Source organism: Polyodon spathula, chromosome 1, assembly GCF_017654505.1.
Source record: "Polyodon spathula isolate WHYD16114869_AA chromosome 1, ASM1765450v1, whole genome shotgun sequence".
Classification (NCBI taxonomy): Eukaryota; Metazoa; Chordata; class Actinopteri; order Acipenseriformes; family Polyodontidae; genus Polyodon; species Polyodon spathula.
This window is the reverse complement of record NC_054534.1, coordinates 70478943-70497245: the sequence shown is the minus strand read 5'-3', so window position 1 is coordinate 70497245 and position 18303 is coordinate 70478943. Positions and strand designations below refer to the sequence as shown.

Sequence of the window (18303 nt, the reverse complement as noted above, 5' to 3'; positions counted from 1 at the left end):
CCCGTAATATACAATCCACGATGCGGTAAGGAACAGAAAAGCCAGAGCAAAGGGTGTATGTTTAACAAAAAAAAAAAAAAAAAAAAAAAAAAAAAAAAGAACTGCTACATGCATTAAGTGGTTGAAATACAAACGTACCACTTTTTGATTGTACCATGTTCTGACCTCACACGTGTCTTGATATGTTGGTGTTTACCACATGACAATATACCACTTTCTGGCCGTATATAAGTATGCTGTAAAATATCCTACAGATTGTCACTATCACGTCTTATGACAAGTGTTAATAAAATGTCCAGTGCACAATTTACAAAGTGAATAAAATTATTTTTATTTTGCACCAAAATTAGGGGGATATTAAAAATTATGTTCTTGTCATGTTGATTTATTTATTTATTTATTTTTGTATATATTTCTTTTTATAGTGTACAAGACTTTGTAATACAACCAAGGTCGCTGTTTCGAATTTTTAGGTGTGTTATAGTTTTTTTTTTTTGTCAAAGTCAATTTCAGTTTAAATATTTAAATCTACATATTTGAGAAATTTAAAAGCCAAGTTTTTTTCTTTTTTTCACTTTTTATTTCAAATAACATTTCTATGAAAATACATCTTGCACGAGTCCCAAAATTAAGTTTATTGAACAGAGTTCTGAAACTAATCTTCATCACCTGTTGGGAGATTTTGAAAGGTACCTCGACAGAGTTTTTGTACGACAACTAGTCTTTCTTTGTTGTAAATGTGAAATGTGTTATCAGATCAGATATAGTACATTAGATAAAGTTTCCTCCTTAACATCAAAAGTGAGGGGTTTCTTTTTAGTGTATTTACATGTACATGGAGTTAATCTGATTTATCAAAATTTGAAAAACATTGAAATTGAAATATTTCACCAACTGGTGGTGCTATTATTCACAGAGCATACCTGTATACAGGTAAAGTAAAGATAACTCCTCTCAAAACTGTAGAAATCTCTAGTAGTGTACTGTAGGAAAAGGTAGCCCCACTAGAAAGTATTGAGTTAGTTATCCTAGAGTAGTCTGTCAGTAAAGTTAAACTGTTTTCACTAATAATAATATTTAGTCAGGTTTATTGGTAAAAAAAATACTTTGTAGTTTGTTCTCATTTTTAAATATCTCTTAGATGAGACAAATATTTTATATATACAGGCACCTCCAAAATTATTGGCACCCTTGCTAAAGATGAGCAAAAAAGACTGTATAAAATAAACAACACAGGTAATGAGCGATATTGTAATTTTCCAACATGTGGAGTATATTGTACTTTATTAATGACACTATGTAACACAATTTTTGTTCCTGGGTAGTAAGTGTTATTTCCTAATTGCTTATGCCTCAAAAGTATAGAAAATGGCTATTATTCCCCACAAACATTGCTTTTGTGACCAGGACAGTGATATTTTGAAATTTACCTATTTCCAATGAGAAAACGGGCAAATTTGTGTATTTTCGTTCACATAAAGTCAGAAAAAAACAACATATGAATCCAAATTAACATGTATTTATACTAAAGTAATACAAAAATGACTACAAAAGATTTAGAAGTGAGTAGTTTTTTCGAGATTTACGATAATACTGTAAATCACTTTCACGAGTCAGCCCCCAAATGTAGTCTCCCATCATGTTCTCGTTATACTGTCTTTGGTAGCGGCGTTGAAAGTCCAGTATATCCTGGTGGAAGCACTCGCCTTGCTCCTCCGAGTATGCTCCCATGTTCTCCTTGAATTTATCAAGATGAGCATCAAGGATATGGACTTTGAGGGACATCCTACAGCCCATTGTGCCGTAGTTCTTCACCAGAGTCTCAACCAGCTCCACATAGTTTTCGGCCTTGTGATTGCCCAGGAAGCCCCGAACCACTGCGACAAAGCTGTTCCAAGCCGCTTTCTCCTTACTAGTGAGCTTCTTGGGGAATTCATTGCACTCCAGGATCTTCTTTATCTGTGGTCCGACGAAGACACCGGCTTTGACCTTTGCCTCAGACAGCTTAGGGAAGAAGTCTTGAAGGTACTTGAAGGCTGCCGACTCCTTATCTAGAGCTCTGACAAATTGTTTGATAAGGCCCAATTTGATGTGCAGTGGTGGCATCAGCACCTTCCGGGGGTCCACCAGTGGCTCCCACTTGAAGTTGTTCCTCCCCACAGAGAACTCGGTCCGCTGTGGCCAGTCCCGCCTGTGGTAGTGCGCCTTGGTGTCCCTGCTGTCCCAAAGGCAAAGATAGCAGGGAAACTTGGTAAAACCGCCTTGGAGACCCATCAGGAATGCCACCATTTTGAAGTCTCCTATGACCTCCCAGCGGTACTCATCATACTTCAAGATGTCCAGCAAGGTCTTGATGCTGTTGTAATCCTCTTTGAGGTGCCGAGTGAGCCAGGGGAAGAGACGGGTACTTGTTACCATTATGGAGCAGCACGGCTTTGAGGCTTCTTGATGAGCTGTCTGGTTACAAGCGATTCCGATTGCCTCGAACAGACTGGTCACATTGTGGAAGAAGCAGAGCCCATCTTGATGGGTGAAGAAGCTGGAAAAAGGTTGGTGACGCTTCCTCTGATCTGCAATTTGCACACTTTCATCCAACAAGTTCCACTGCTTGAGCCTAGACGTCAAAAGCTTGGCATTGGACTTGGTGAGACCAAGATCTCTAATCAAGTCGTTGAGGTCTTTTTGGTTGGGGTAGTATGGGTTTCTCTCCTCAGCTCCACCTCTGAAATTGTCATCTGGATCTACAACGTCTTCCTCGCTCTCTGACTTGCTGCTCTCTTCTAAAGACAGCTGCTCTCTCTCTGGAGGAGTGGGTACGGGGAGCTCATGGCAGTGTGGCACCGGGGCGATGGATGAAGGAAGGTCCGGATATGTGATAGCAGGTGCATTCTTGCCAGTCCGAAATTTGGAAGGGTCCACCATGCAGAAGTAACAGTTGCTTGAGTGGTCAGTGGGTTCCCGTCAAATTCTTGGGAAAGCGAACTTCATAGCTCTCTTTTCCCCTCTGTACCATCCTACAAAAATACATTTATTTCACCCATGACTAATGTGTAAGAGATTCTCGCAACATTTTTCATATATGATATATTTTTTCAGTAACATTGAAAATTGTAAAACATTTTAAAATTAAAAACTTTTACAATTTTAAAAATTTTAACAAATTTTGTAACATAAAATTCCTAGCAACAATTGTCCATCTTACCTTCCAGAGATTTTTTGCAGTGCTCGCAGGTGAAATGAGGTGCTCAGGGTTTGTCTTGATCCCCAACAGGCATGCCGAAATATGCCTTGTAGGCCTCACACATCTTAGCAGATGCTTCAACGGAGTACTTTTTCGCTCTTGTCTTGATAAATTGGCCGCAGACATAGCAAAATGTGTCTGCCGGATGCTTGCAGCCTCTTGATGCCATCTCAGAAAAATGCAGATATGTATCCACTTAGGCAGCTGGAACTAAACTGAACTGGTGGGCATAAGGCACCTGTATTTATATTACTGTTTATATTACTGGAAAGTTCTAGAAAGTTCTAGACGTTGCTCCAAGTTTACTCAGCACTGAATCTATCTGGAATGTTCTGGAAAATAGGTAAATTTCAAAATATCACTGTCCTGGTCACAAAAACAGTTTGTTGGGAATAATAGCCATTTTCTATACTTTTGAGGCATAAGCAATTAGGAAATAACACTTACTACCCAGGAACCAAAAAAAAAATTAAAAATTGTTACACGGTGTGATTCAAGGGAATCAACCAAAATTACTCATTTTTCAAACTATAAATTTATTTCCAAAAAAATTAAGTGTCACAATTATTGGCACCCTGTTTTCAGTAATATGTGCACCCTCCCCTTGTAAGGATAACGGCACTGAGCCCTTTTCTATAATTTTTTATGAGATCGGAGAACACATTGGAAGGGATCTTAGACCATTCCTCCATACAAAATCTTTCCAGATCCTTGACATCCTTCAGTCTGTACTTATGGACTGCCCGCTTCAATTCAAACCAGGTTTTCAATGGGATTCAAGTCCGGAGAGTGATATGGCCACTGCAAAATGTTGATTTTGTGGTCAATTAACCATTTCATTTTAGAATTTGATGTGTGCTTGGGGTCGTTGTCTTGCTGGAAGATCCACTTGCGGCCAGGTTTCAGCCTCCTGGCAGAGGCAACCAGGTTTTTGGCTAAAATGTCCTGGTACTTGGTAGAGTTCATGATGCCATTGACCTTAACAAGGGCCCCAGAACCAGTGGAAGCAAAACAGCCCCATAACATCAAAGATCCACCACCATATTTTACAGTAGGTATGAGGTTTTCTGCATATGCATCCTTCTTTCGTTGCAAAACCCACTGCTGGTGTGCGTGGCCAAAGAGCTCTATTTTCATCTCATCTGACCATAACACAGGATTCCAATCCAAGTGCCAGTGCCGTTTAGCAAACTCCAGGCACTTACATTTGTTGGTTGCTCTCAATAAAGGCTTTTTTTTTTCTGGCAACCCTTCCAAATAGGCTTTTGTCATGGAGGTGACATCTAATGGTAGATTTGGAGACTTGGTGACCCCAGGATGCAACCAAGTTCTATAATTCTCCAACTGTGGCCCTTGGATTCTTCTTTGCCTCCCTAACCATCTTCCTCACTGTGCGTGGGGGCAAGATGCACTTGCGTCCTCTACCATGCAGATTTACTACTGTTCCACTGGTTTTGAACTTCTTAATTATTGCCCTCATAGTGGTAAGTGGTGTATTTAGGTTTTTAGCTATTTTTTTGTACCCATTGCCTGATTTATGAAGGTTAACAACCATTTGTCTCTTTTCATTTGTGAGTTCTTTGCCTTTCCCCATGGTAATGGATGAGAAATGAATTTTACATGCGTGTTACCTCATTTTTATATCCCAGTGAAACAGGAAGCCATGGAAAGACACAATACATTTCCTTTTTACCTAAGAAGTAGAATGTTAATGCAAATTTAAATTTGTTTGATATTATTTATAAGACTCTTTAGGTGTGTCAATAATTTTGACACCTATCTTTTTGAGAAAAAAAAAATATTACTTGTAAAAAATAAATGGTTTCTCTGAGTAATTGTATTAGTATAAAATAACATAGTTTTCCCATATTTTTGAGCATAAAATATAGCTTATTACCTGTGTTTATTATTTTGGAGGTGCCTATATATATATATATATATATATATATATATATATATATATATATATATATATATATATACAGTACTGTGCAAATGTTTTAGGCAGATGTGAAAAAATGCTGTAAAGTAAGAATGCTTTCAAAAATAGACATGCGTGAACAGAAGAAAAATCTATATCAAATCAATATTTGATGTGACCACCCTTTGCCTTCAAAACAAAATCAATTCTTCTAGGTTCACTTGCACACAGTTTTTGAAGAAACACGGCAGATACGTTGGCCCAGACATCTTGGAGAACTAATCACAGTTCTTCTGTGGTTTTAGGCAGCCTCAGTTGCTTCTCTCTCTTCATGTAATCCCAGACAGACTCAATGATGTTGAGATCAGGGCTCTGTGGGGGCCATACTAACAATTCCAGGACTCCTTGTTCTTCTTTACGCTGAAGATAGTTCTTAATGACTTTCGCTGTATCTTTGGGGTCATTGTCATGCTGCAGAATAAATTTGGGGCCAATCAGATGCCTCTCTGATGGTATTACATGATGGATAAGTATCTGCCTGTACTTCTCAGCATTGAGGAGACCATTAATTCTGACCAAATCCCCAACTCCATTTGCAGAAATGCAGCCCCAAACTTGCAAGGAACCTCCACCATGCTTCACTGTTGCCTGCAGACACTCATCTGTGTACCGCTCTCCAGCCCTTCGGTGAACAAACTGCCTTCTGCTACAGCTAAATATTTCAAATTTTGACTCATCAGTCCAGAGCACCTGCTGCCATTTTTCTGCACCCCAGTTTCTGTGTTCTCGTGCATAGTTGAATCGCTTGGCCTTGTTTCCATGTCGGAGGTATGGCTTTTTAGCCGCAAGTTTTCCACGAAGGCCACTTCTGACCAGACTTCTCCGGACAGTAGATGGGTGTACCAGGGTCCCACTGTTTTCTGCCAATTCTGGACTGATGGCATTGCTGGACATCTTACGACTGCGAAGGGAAGTAAGCATGATGTGTCTTTCATCTGCTGCAGTAAGTTTCCTTGGCTGACCACTGCGTCTACGGTCATCAACGTTGCCCGTGTCTTTGTACTTCTTCAAAAGAGCTTGGACAACACATCTGGAAACCCCTGTCTGCCTTGAAATTTCTGCCTGGGAAAGACCTTGCTGATGCAGTATAACTAACTTGTGTCTTGTTGCTGTGCTCAGTCTTGCCATTGTGTATGACTTCTGACAGTAAACTGTCTTCAGCAACTTCAACTTGTTAGCTGAGTTTGGCTGTTCCTCACCCAGTTTTATTCCTCCTGTACAGCTGTTTCTGTTTCAGTTAATGATTGTGTTTCAACCTACATATTGAATTGATGATTATTAACAACTGTTTGGTATAATTGTTTAATCATACACCTGACTATATGCCTACAAAATCCCGGACTTTGTGCAAGTGTACCTAAAAAAATTGATGCCATTTTGAAGGCAAAGGGTGGTCACACCAAATATGGATTTGAGTAGATTTTTCTTCTGTTCACTCACTTTGCATTTAGTTAATTTATAAATATAAACTATTAACATGTCTATTTTTGAAAGCATTCTTACTTTACAGCATTTTGTCACACCTGCCTAAAACTTTTGCACAGTACTGTATATATATAGTAACTGTATATATATATACTCTCCAGGCAACCCCAGCAACAAAGATTTAGTATAGGCATTCAAACATATACGTAAGTTTGTCACATTGTAGAGTTTTGCATATCTGGTTACTTAATATCCAGGAACCTTGTTTTGCATTTAACTGAGTGTGACTCGATTGACGTTCACAGGTCACAGTGCTGTGCTGGCTGAGCTGTAGAAATTAAACACAGGAGGACATCCTGGATCTTATTCCCTTCCTGTATACCACTAGACCTTATTGTAATCCTATGCCCATGCTGTACTCTTGCTCTTATTGACCTTGACAGTTCAGAGGTCACACAGAACTGAAATGCAGCATGTTTTGTAATCCTTCTTTGCTATCACATCAAGGAACTCTAATAGATTTGCAAGAAATAATCTGGCTGCTGTGTATTTTTGCCGGGTCCTTCTCATTCATTGTATGTTTAGTGCTCAATAAACACACACACGCCCAAGCTGTTCATGTGCTTTGTTGTTTAAACAAATGATATTCAGGTACAGTAAGTGTAGTGTAGTCCAGAATGAGAACTGGTGGTCATGATGTGTGAACCCTTGCATACCTGAGGAAACGTTGGTTGTTTCTGTGTTTCCAGAAAAAAGGAAACATGTTTCCCGGAGTAGACCGCCAGGGTTCTACAATTATAAGTGCAGCAACACTCCATTCTTGGAGCGTTCAGCAGGAATGATTACATGCTTCTTGAAAATGTTTCCTCATATATGCTGGGCACTGTTGTGCACATCCTTTCATTATATAAATGTTTAGCTGTCAAAGAAACACACCTTATAGTAATCAGTTATTTTTATTTTAAATACAGTATCTGGAACTCATAGGCCTTGTTTTGGAAGTCAGCCAAAATAAAAAAATAAAATGCCCCCTTTGATCTTTCGTTGTGGTTTTCATTCTATGATTGGATACATAGCCCACTTTCTGTTGTGGATCAAAATGCAGGATCATTCTTCATGTGTAACTTTACTAGATTATTGAGAAGCATTAAATTGAGTTGTCACTGTGAATGTATTTACTTAAAGCCATTGATGTTTTTGTTTCACAAGCAGAGACTACATTTTTCCCACAGAACCAATTTTAAATCCAGTTATATGAAGGGCATATTAACTTTTATTGCTATCTATTTGCAATGTTAGACAATAGTCTATTTTATTGGCACTAGATAAGAAGAAGGTATAATAAAGGATATATGTGTGTGTGTGCGTGTGTGTGTGTGTTGAAGGTCTCAAAACTATCCATGCAGCCTGCCATTGCTATCACCGTGAGTAAATACAATAGGTAAATAAGAACATAAGAACATAAGAAAGTTTACAAACGAGAGGAGACCATTCAGCCCATCTTGCTCGTTTGGTTGTTAGTAGCTTATTGATCCCAAAATCTCATCAAGCAGCTTCTTGATAGATCCCAGGGTGTCAGCTTCAACAACATTACTGGGGAGTTGATTCCAGACCCTCACAATTCTCTGTGTAAAAAAGTGTCTCCTATTTTCTGTTCTGAATGCCCCTTTTTCTAAACTCCATTTGTGACCCCTGGTCCTTGTTTCTTTTTTCAGGCTGAAAAAGTCCCTTGGGTCGACACTGTCAATACCTTTTAGAATTTTGAATGCTTGAATTAGGTCGCCACGTAGTGTTCTTTGTTCAAGACTGAACAGATTCAATTCTTTTAGCCTGTCTGCATATGACATGCCTTTTAAGCCCGGAATAATTCTGGTCGCTCTTCTTTGCACTCTTTCTAGAGCAGCAATATCTTTTTTATAGCGAGGTGACCAGAACTGAACACAATATTCAAGATGAGGTCTTACTAGTGCATTGTACAGTTTTAACATTACTTCCCTTGATTTAAATTCAACACTTTTCACAATGTATCCGAGCATCTTGTTAGCCTTTTTTATAGCTTCCCCACATTGTCTAGATGAAGACATTTCTGAGTCAACAAAAACTCCTAGGTCTTTTTCATAGATTCCTTCTCCAATTTCAGTATCTCCCATATGATATTTATAATGTACATTTTTATTTCCTGCGTGCAGTACCTTACACTTTTCTCTATTAAATGTCATTTGCCATGTGTCTGCCCAGTTCTGAATCTTGTCTAGATCATTTTGAATGACCTTTGCTGCTGCAACAGTGTTTGCCACTCCTCCTACTTTTGTGTCGTCTGCAAATTTAACAAGTTTGCTTACTATACCAGAATCTAAATCATTAATGTAGATTAGGAATAGCAGAGGACCTAATACTGATCCCTGTGGTACACCGCTGGTTACCACACTCCATTCTGAGGTTTTTCCTCTAATCAGTACTTTCTGTTTTCTACATGTTAACCACTCCCTAATCCATGTACATGTGTTTCCTTGAATCCCAACTGCGTTCAGTTTGAGAATTAATCTTTTGTGCGGGACTTTGTCAAAAGCTTTCTGGAAATCTAAATAAACCATGTCATATGCTTTGCAATTATCCATTATGGATGTTGCATCCTCAAAAAAATCAAGCAAGTTAGTTAGGCACGATCTCCCTTTCCTAAAACCATGTTGACTGTCTCCCAGTACCCTGTTACCATATAGGTAATTTTCCATTTTGGATCTTATTATAGTTTCCATAAGTTTGCATATAATAGAAGTCAGGCTTACTGGTCTGTAGTTACCTGGTTCAGTTTTGTTTCCCTTTTTGTGGATCGGTATTACGTTTGCAATTTTCCAGTCTGTCGGTACCACCCCTGTGTCAAGAGACTGCTGCATGATCTTGGTTAGCGGTTTGTAAATTACTTCTTTCATTTCTTTGATTACTACTGGGAGGATCTCATCCGGCCCAGGGGATTTGTTTATTTTAAGAGCTCCTAGTCCCTTTAACACTTCTGCCTCAGTTATGCTAAAGTTATTTAAAACTGGATAGGAACTGGATGACATGTGGGGCATGTTGTCAGTATCTTCCTTTGTAAAAACTTGTGAAAAGTAACCATTTAACATATTTGCTATTTTTTTTCTTCCTCTATGATTTTGCCATTTGTATCTCTTAAACATTTAATCTCCTCTTTGAATGTTCTCTTGCTGTGTAATATTGGAAAAACATTTTGGAATTGGTTTTAGCTCCCTTAGCAATGTTTATTTCTATTTCTCTCTTGGCCTTTCTAACTTCCTTTTTGACTTGCGTTTGCAGTTCTGTGTGCTCTTTCTGCGTACTTTCTTTTTGGTCCTTTTTTAATGCTCTGTAAAGTGCCTTTTTTCGCTGAATATTTTTTTTAATTGATCTATTAAACTATTTTGGCAATTTAGTTTTACATTTAGATTTGTCTACTTTAGGGATGTAATTGTTTTGCGCCTCTAGTACTACATTTTTGAAGAACAACCATCCTTCTTCTGTGGGTGTTTTCTCTATTTTACTCCAATCTACTTCTGTTAGTCTCTGTTTCATACCTTCATAGTTTGCTTTTCTAAAATTGTAAACCTTAACTTTAGTCTTTACTTTTGGGGATTTAAAAAACACTTCAAATGAGACCAATACCAATAGACCAATACTCCAGGTTACACTAGGTTCAGATTACAATAGGTCTCCACATTTTCCATATTTTATTGTTTTGAATTTTTATAAGAAAATACAAAAATTATGTAAAAAAAAAAAAAAACACCACATCATTCCTCATGTAACACATGTGATATCCTGCAGTGACTGTCTTGCACAGAGAACACAGGGTGGGCTCTGATACCCATTGTTCTCAATAGACAAACATGGAGGTCAAGATTTATTTTAAAGTACATATAGTATTCAAGTATTGGGATAGAAGAAGAATTGTGCTGCCTACAGAGTCTTATTAGTACTGAACGCCTTTACATTTTTTAGGACTCTTGTTAAAAAAGTCAATAGAGTCCCCTTTGTAATTGTATTTGAATGAATACAACAGGTGTTTACAAAAAAACATTATTTTGTGTGCACTGGTTTTCAGGCTATTCCCCTGCAGGTTGGGGGGGAGGGGTATAACACCGGTCATAAATAAATTATTACAATACTCCTGTATGATCATGGTAACCCTTCAGTAACAGTACAATACATTTGAACAAGAAATAAGGTAAACTCCTTGTCAGTACAGTTAAAAAATAAAGGTAGGTAATACTGAAACCTATTTTTTTTTTAAAAGTTACAGATTTTTTGTACAAGTTTTACCTCAGCATATGAATGTAGCTATCTCATATCAGTAAACAGCAGTTCGAAAGTGTATATTTACTATATGTTTTTGTTTATGCTTAAATACATCTAAATAACTAATGTTCCCTATGCCATTATTATATTAACATAGCTTTTCCCATCACTGTTTGGAAATTTAAATGCATTTGCTACATTTTTCAGTTTAGTCTTTTGCACTCATCTTCTTCAGAAGGCAAACATTCTTGTTTATTTACATTCTCTAAAGGTAAGTTCAAGCTAAAGGGGCATGTGCTACCACCGTGTTTGAAACTGCTTGCCAATGTGCCATTCTAGAACAGCTGTAAAAGGTTATGAATACAATATACAAGTTGTATTATTACTCAAGAAGGAAAGCAAAATGCTCAATAACATTTTTGAGGGAATACCTCAGCTCTCATTTTTCAGTAGTGCCTTAATCAAACTTAATAATTCTTTATATAATTGCATCATGTATTGTATTTATTTAATTACATTGTTAGATGAGCATGCAAGTTAAAGTAATAATCTAGTGATGGTGAATCAAGTTGATATTGAAGAGAAAAAAACAACAACTTTAACAACAACTTTAATACCGTAGTGCTGCCTGCAAGCTACTGAGCAAAGTGAAATAAACTGGTTTGATAAACCAGGCACTAAAACTTGATAGTAATATAGCAACTTATCTACAACAGTACTCTAGTAAAGATGAATTCCCAGTTAGCACAGAGCTTATAGCATAACTAGCACTGAATGGAATATACGGTACTGACATGCTTTTTAGCTGCAATATTCAGTACTACAGCAAGCAACTAACTTTGATACTATTCCTCTAAACAAATTCTGATTTCCTTATTGTTTTTACAGAACTAATTTGTTACATTGCTGACAACAAACACTTGGAATGTAAATATCTCTGTCATTTGTCTTGCAATTACATTCACTTTTAAAGACATTGTAAACAGATGAAATAAAAAGAAAGATATTGTATACAGTAGGGCTTGTTCAGTTGATCTTAAAAGTAGCAGATCATAATACCACTTTCATTCAAATCAATAGAGCACCTTCTCCAAGAAGTTACCGAACGAAATACGCCAAAGAAACTGACTGTTAGTTGTCATTAAAAAAAGTAGTTTTTGAATGATTTCAATGGTGGCAGTATTAAGATCAACTGAATACTTTTTGTTTGCATAATTGTTTACTTCAGTTATGCCTTGTAACCTTCATAGTGTGTATGTCTTTAAATGCAAAACTAATCTCAGAATTTACATTTTCCATATTTTCCATGCAAAATGCACTCCTCTCATACTTTAATTCCAAACATATTCTGAAGGGCCTTTGTCTTGTAGCCTTCCCTGAGCTATGACACTGTTTGCCTTCTCTTTGTTTTGGTATCCAGGGAATAAGTCTTGAGACGTGGATTATTTGATCAGAGCTGAACAGTTGCTCCATTTGTCACCTGAGAACACAGGTCTCTCAGGTGACAGGTAAATGACTCCAATAGGGGTGGAGCTGCCTTTGCAAAGCTGGAAGTCAGCTATACAGAACTAATGCACCTGTTGCATTTACCAAGCAGTGCAGAAACACAGCACTTGCTGGTATTCTAGAATTAAAGGGGGGGGTGGAGTTTCATAAGCTATCAATACAACAAGCATTGACCATGGAACCAAAGGAACCTAGTGACAAAGAAAAGGAAAAAGGATCAAAAAAGAAAAATATAATATTTGTGAAACCTCGGCTGTACATCTTAGAGAGGAGGAAAACGGACACAGTTGTTGCTGATGACTGTATAGGAGATGTCAACTCCGCCACCCTCAGAAGAAGCCAGTCTGACAGGACAGAATACAACAAAAAACTTAAAGGTAACAGGCACTGATTGACTTTATGTATTTCTGTTTTTATTTGGCTTGGTTGTGAAAAAAACAATTATCTGCTTTCACTTATTATAAATGTATTTAATTTTCAATAAAGCTTATATTACTTGTAATCTGTGTATATACATATTTACTATTATGATATGGCGATGACTATGCGTATGGCGATGACTATGCGTCGTATGATTTGTGTTTCCTTAACAATATTGCCAACCAACTTAAAGTGATTTAGGTGTGTCAAAGCCCCAGAAAGGTGAAAAGCTTAAATTAGAAAAGCTGCATTTTTTTTCCCCCAGAGAAAATATATTTATACAGGCTACTAGATCATAAAACAACAATTTTTACTACTAATATGATGTTGATAAATGAAATGGTAGCTGTGTAATATTAATCTCTCTTTTCTACTTTCACCTGAAGAAGAGACCTTTGAGGTTTTGAAATCCTGTGATTAATTATTGCTTAGTTAGTCCAATAAAAGGTATTACATCTCCTTATCTTTGTCTATAATACAGATATGATATAATTGTTAATAGAAATGTTGTTTGAAATAGATTAATATTAATTTATTTTAGGAACGTAGACATAAGTAGTTAAATTCTGCTTATGAGAAACTTAATAAAAGTCACCTATATTCCTATTTTCCATGCAAATGTATACAGTGCCTGTGGTTGATACGAAGCCATATTTAAATGTCTCACTGCTCACATACCTAGTAACATATGCATAGCTGATAAAAATGATGTAATTGTGAAACACTTCTGTGAATCAGCAGTGTAAAACTGCAATGTGTACAGATTATCTCAAGGTAATCAGTCCACCCCCATAATAGTTTAGGACAAAGTGAACCAGTTTATCTGCATTTCGTTCCAAAGTACAGTAATGAAATATGGGTTCCACAGATTTCCTCCACAATGCTTACACAAGGGCTTTTATTAACTGGTTGTCAGTAGCGCCTTTACCATGTGATTATGGGTTTCCCTTGAGACAAGTTCAAGGAAGCTTGTTAGTTGCCATTGTCTTTATTTTACAATAGTGGTTGGAATGTAATGCTTCAGGCAAACACAAGCCATTATGCGAACAGTGTATGAGTAATTCTAAACTTCCTTAAATTCAACACTACAGACAGATTTAGGGACATTCACGTAACACAAGTGACAATAATGGTGTTCTATCTGGTATATACAGTGCTGTAGTAATAGTATACATACTGTAGTCCTTAAAGATGCAGGATATTTGGAAATTAGATGTGAATTTCATTTGTATTTGTATTTGTATTTTTTTTTTTTTTTTTTTTTTGCTAAAATTTATATATTAAAAAATGTATAAAATACTAGGTATGAGTTTAAAAAATATTTTATCATAATAGCATATAATATAATAATAATAATAATAATAATAATAATAATTCTAAATACAATTATAAAAAAGAAACATGCTTTCAAACTAGAACTAGACAGGTTTTAAGTTGTTTCTTTAAAACAATGTTTTATTTCCTTTCTGAAAAAGAGGTAGATATTGTTGTGTTCATTTCTTGTTTTGCTTGATAAACAGGTTCCTTGTCTCTTGTGTGGCAAAGTAAAGGTTTGGTAAATGCATCCCATTGTATAATGCATAACTCAGAGATACTGTACCTCGGGCCTAAGTTAGGTAGACACACAGATACCATTGGTGTGTAAATGGGATGATTCATTTGTTATACCTATGACACCCCTGAAAAGTTGTTCTTTGATATATATATATATGTGTGTGTGTGTGTGTGTGTGTGTGTGTGTGTGTGTGTGTGTGTTATATATTATATATATATATATATATATATATATATATATATATATATATATATATATATAATACATTGCTGCTCGTGTTTACCTGGTCCAAGTCTGTTTTAATCATGATGGGAAAGGCAGCAGGCATGTCTTTGAAAGAATCAGAGATTAGGCATACATGTGCAAAGTTCTGTACCTGAAACTGTGCAAATTACTGATGTTTCGAAATCTGGTGATTATAGGACACTATTGAGTAGCTGACAGGTGCTGTATCCCTTCAGACCAATATAAATACTTTTCATACTCTACTTGTTGCGTCCAATCTTTCTTACTATAGTCGGCCATGGTGGTCAGTCAGTGTTACAGTGTTTTTGTCCGGCTCCAGTAGATAAATAAACAGGTACTTCTCATTGCTCAGGCTGGATGATAATGCTTCAGTTTCACATCAACAGGACAACAGGCATCCTTTATTTTAAGACTGATAATCGAACCAAAAGAAACCTACAAAAAATCCCACAAAATAAAAAACAGAGTAGTTATTTATAAAGTCCTGTAAAGATGCATTGAACAATAGTATTGTGTGACTTCATTTACGTTCATTCAAGAGCTTACTGTTAATGTTTGAACTAGTTGCACAAAGCCTGCAACTTGTTTGAATCTCAAATAGATTCTATGGTGGATATCAGCTTCCATGGGTGACCCTAGTCACAAAAGATTAATGACTGTTCAAAGGAATATTTTGTTTACTTTTTTTTCAAGCTTATTTTGATTAATGAAATTAAGTTTGCAGTTCACGAAACCCTTTTCAGTTCTTTTAGAGGGGGTTTAGTTATTAATTAAAAAAAAAAAAAATAGGGCCCAATATTACATTGCAAAATGTGGCATTTTCCCCAGAACTACATATGTTTGATCACAGTACAATCAGTCCAATATACAGCAGCCTGACCTAAGTACTAGGTCATGGGGTCTGTTCTTGTGCTTTAAAACAAAGGTTCCCAACCAGTAAATCTCAGCTGGCACAAAATAGTGAAATTGCATGTTGCACCCTCCTGGACTGTTAACCTGCTATTGTGTGCAAACACTGGATATTAGCAAGCAAAATATGTGCCTCCAAACAACATCATAGTTGCATTATTATTATTATTATTATTATTATTATTATTATTATTATTATTATTATTATTACATATTTTCCATCTCAAATATATCATCAGATGCTGCCATTTGCAGCTACAATGTATAATATTTTCAATGTCTAACTGCTACAGTTTGTAGTATAAAATATTTTTTACTATTAAATCTTTGCTTCAAACAGTGGTCCGTACCTTGAAAAATGATCTAAACATCAGGGATCAAAACACTGCCACAATTCAATTCATAGAGCTAACGTGGACCTCTTTAGTGTATATTTATTGTTATCAGATATGTTAATAAATGGGCATCACTATGATTAATATTGGGTTAGGATGCATGCTTACATCTACAAATTAAAATGTACCCCATTGACTCCTTAAAAAACGAGATGAACAAAGCTGCATTAACAGCAGGACAAGTGGCAAGAGAAGAATTGAATCATAAATAAAAAAGGCAACTGCACCCTTGCAATTCACCCTCCACTTAAACGACTGTTTTTGATTACTTCAGTAAAATTATATCTTAAACAATACAAATGTTATTACAAATGTTAACATATCATTAAATTCAACTGTAACTAGATCAGTGTAATAGGCTTGGTGTCATCGTCAATAAATTGTTAATGTATCACCTATATTGCTTTAACAGGCTAAATGCCTGAGTAGTTTAAGCATTACATCATTCTAGGTGATGAATGCTGTAACTTGATACCTGTTCCCTTCCTAAGCCCTTCTGAGAAAGAGGAAGTAGTCTCTGTTAAGGGAGCTAATTGTAGTGTGAAGTCATTCTTTTTCCTGAATCTTCACCACATTGCTGCTTCAGTTGTGAGGCTGGAACCTACTGAAAGAATGATCAGCACTTTGATGAAAAGCTGACCACAATTCTTAATAGAGCTTTGTAACTGAGTAAAATGCATCACAGATCACTGGAGAATGGCTACAGTTGCGTACTGGCACATACATTTCTGGTGGGTTTCCTACAGGTTATCCAGCTGACTTTTAATTGAGAATTACCTATAACAGGTTTCAATTAGAGTGCAGTAAAACAGTAATGACTATGATAAACAATTTGTTACCACACACACATATATCATATATATATATATATATATCTATATATATATAAATATATATATATATATATATATATATATATATATACAGATCTATAGATAAGTAAAATGCAAGATTATCAAGCTACAGCCACATTGTCCATACACACGACTGTAAACACTATAGGAGTGCCCACCACCCTCACTGACAAGCTTCATTATATACAAGAGAGATACATGAGACAACACTCTTAACCGATTTATAACAACTTTTCACAATATGCACTGAACATATCTAATTTCATAACTGCAATAGAAATGACAAAACAATACTTATAACCTGCTCCTTTCAATAAAATGTAATGATAGAGGCATCTTGAATAGGCAGCCACCTTTACAGTCTTTAACAGACTCAAATATGGCAAGGTGATGACTGGGTAATTTATTAGCTTTCCTTGAACCATCTTAACCAATTTGTGAACAGTACTGTCCTCTTTTGAACTTCCATTATCATCTGAAATCTTGCTGCTAGTATTTCCTCAAAAGTTGTCATAGGAACCATTTACTACTTCATCTCACCTAATCTCCTGTAGATGAAAGATACCATTAGCACCGGCCCATTTCGTGTACTAATTTACCACAACCTAGCCATTTAATAATAGAATTATCAAATATGTAAGTTCCATGAAGTGGGATTTAAAGTAGACATTTTATACTCCCAAATCTAATGATAATGACAAAACCTCACAGATCAAAGCAACAGCCACAACTTGTGATGTGATATTGTTTTATTTATTTTGATCTTAAAATGTCAGAATGTTTGAAGGGTGCCCCATATACATATACTAGATACAGACAGGCTTTCATGCATACTGTACATAAGAAAGGTCTTACATAGCGATTCTCTTTTACCATGTCATAATGCTTTACAGTACATAATTAGGAAATGTCGTCTTTTAACTATTTAATGTACACTTAGACCATCTCATATATATATCATATATCTAATTATATATATATTAATATATATTATATATATATATATATACACAGTGCCTTGCAAAAGTATTCAGACCCCTGACCAATTCTCTCATATTACTGAATTACAAATGGTTCATTGAAATTTCGTTCTGTTCGATATTTTATTTTAAAACACTTAAACTCAAAATCAATTATTGTAAGGTGACATTGGTTTTATGTTGGGAAATATTTTTAAGAAAAATAAAAAACTGAAATATCTTGCTTGCATAAGTATTCAACCCCCACACATTAATATTTGGTAGAGCCACCTTTCTCTGCAATAACAGCTTTAAGTCTTTTGGGGTAAGTATGTACCAGCTTTGCACACAGTGTCGGAGTGATTTTGGCCCATTCTTCTTGGCAGATTTGCTCCAGGTTGTTCAGGTTGGTTGGACAACGCTTGTGGACCGCAATTTTCAAATAGTGCCACAGATTCTCAATGGGATTGAGATCAGGACTTTGACTGGGCCACTGTAGGACATTCACCTTTTTGTTCTTGA

At 36.1% G+C, this 18303-nt stretch overlaps 1 protein-coding gene across 1 annotated transcript in view; it reads left to right on the top strand.

The window, feature by feature from the left end:
* Positions 1–12494: 12494 nt before the first annotated feature.
* Positions 12495–18303, top strand: part of LOC121321866 (rho guanine nucleotide exchange factor 38-like) — a 28450-nt gene continuing 22641 nt past the window's right edge. The window contains exon 1 of the mRNA XM_041261167.1: positions 12495–12820. Within this exon, the coding sequence (XP_041117101.1) occupies positions 12619–12820 (202 nt within the window). The 5' untranslated portion in view covers positions 12495–12618. The remainder of the gene's footprint in view (positions 12821–18303) is intronic.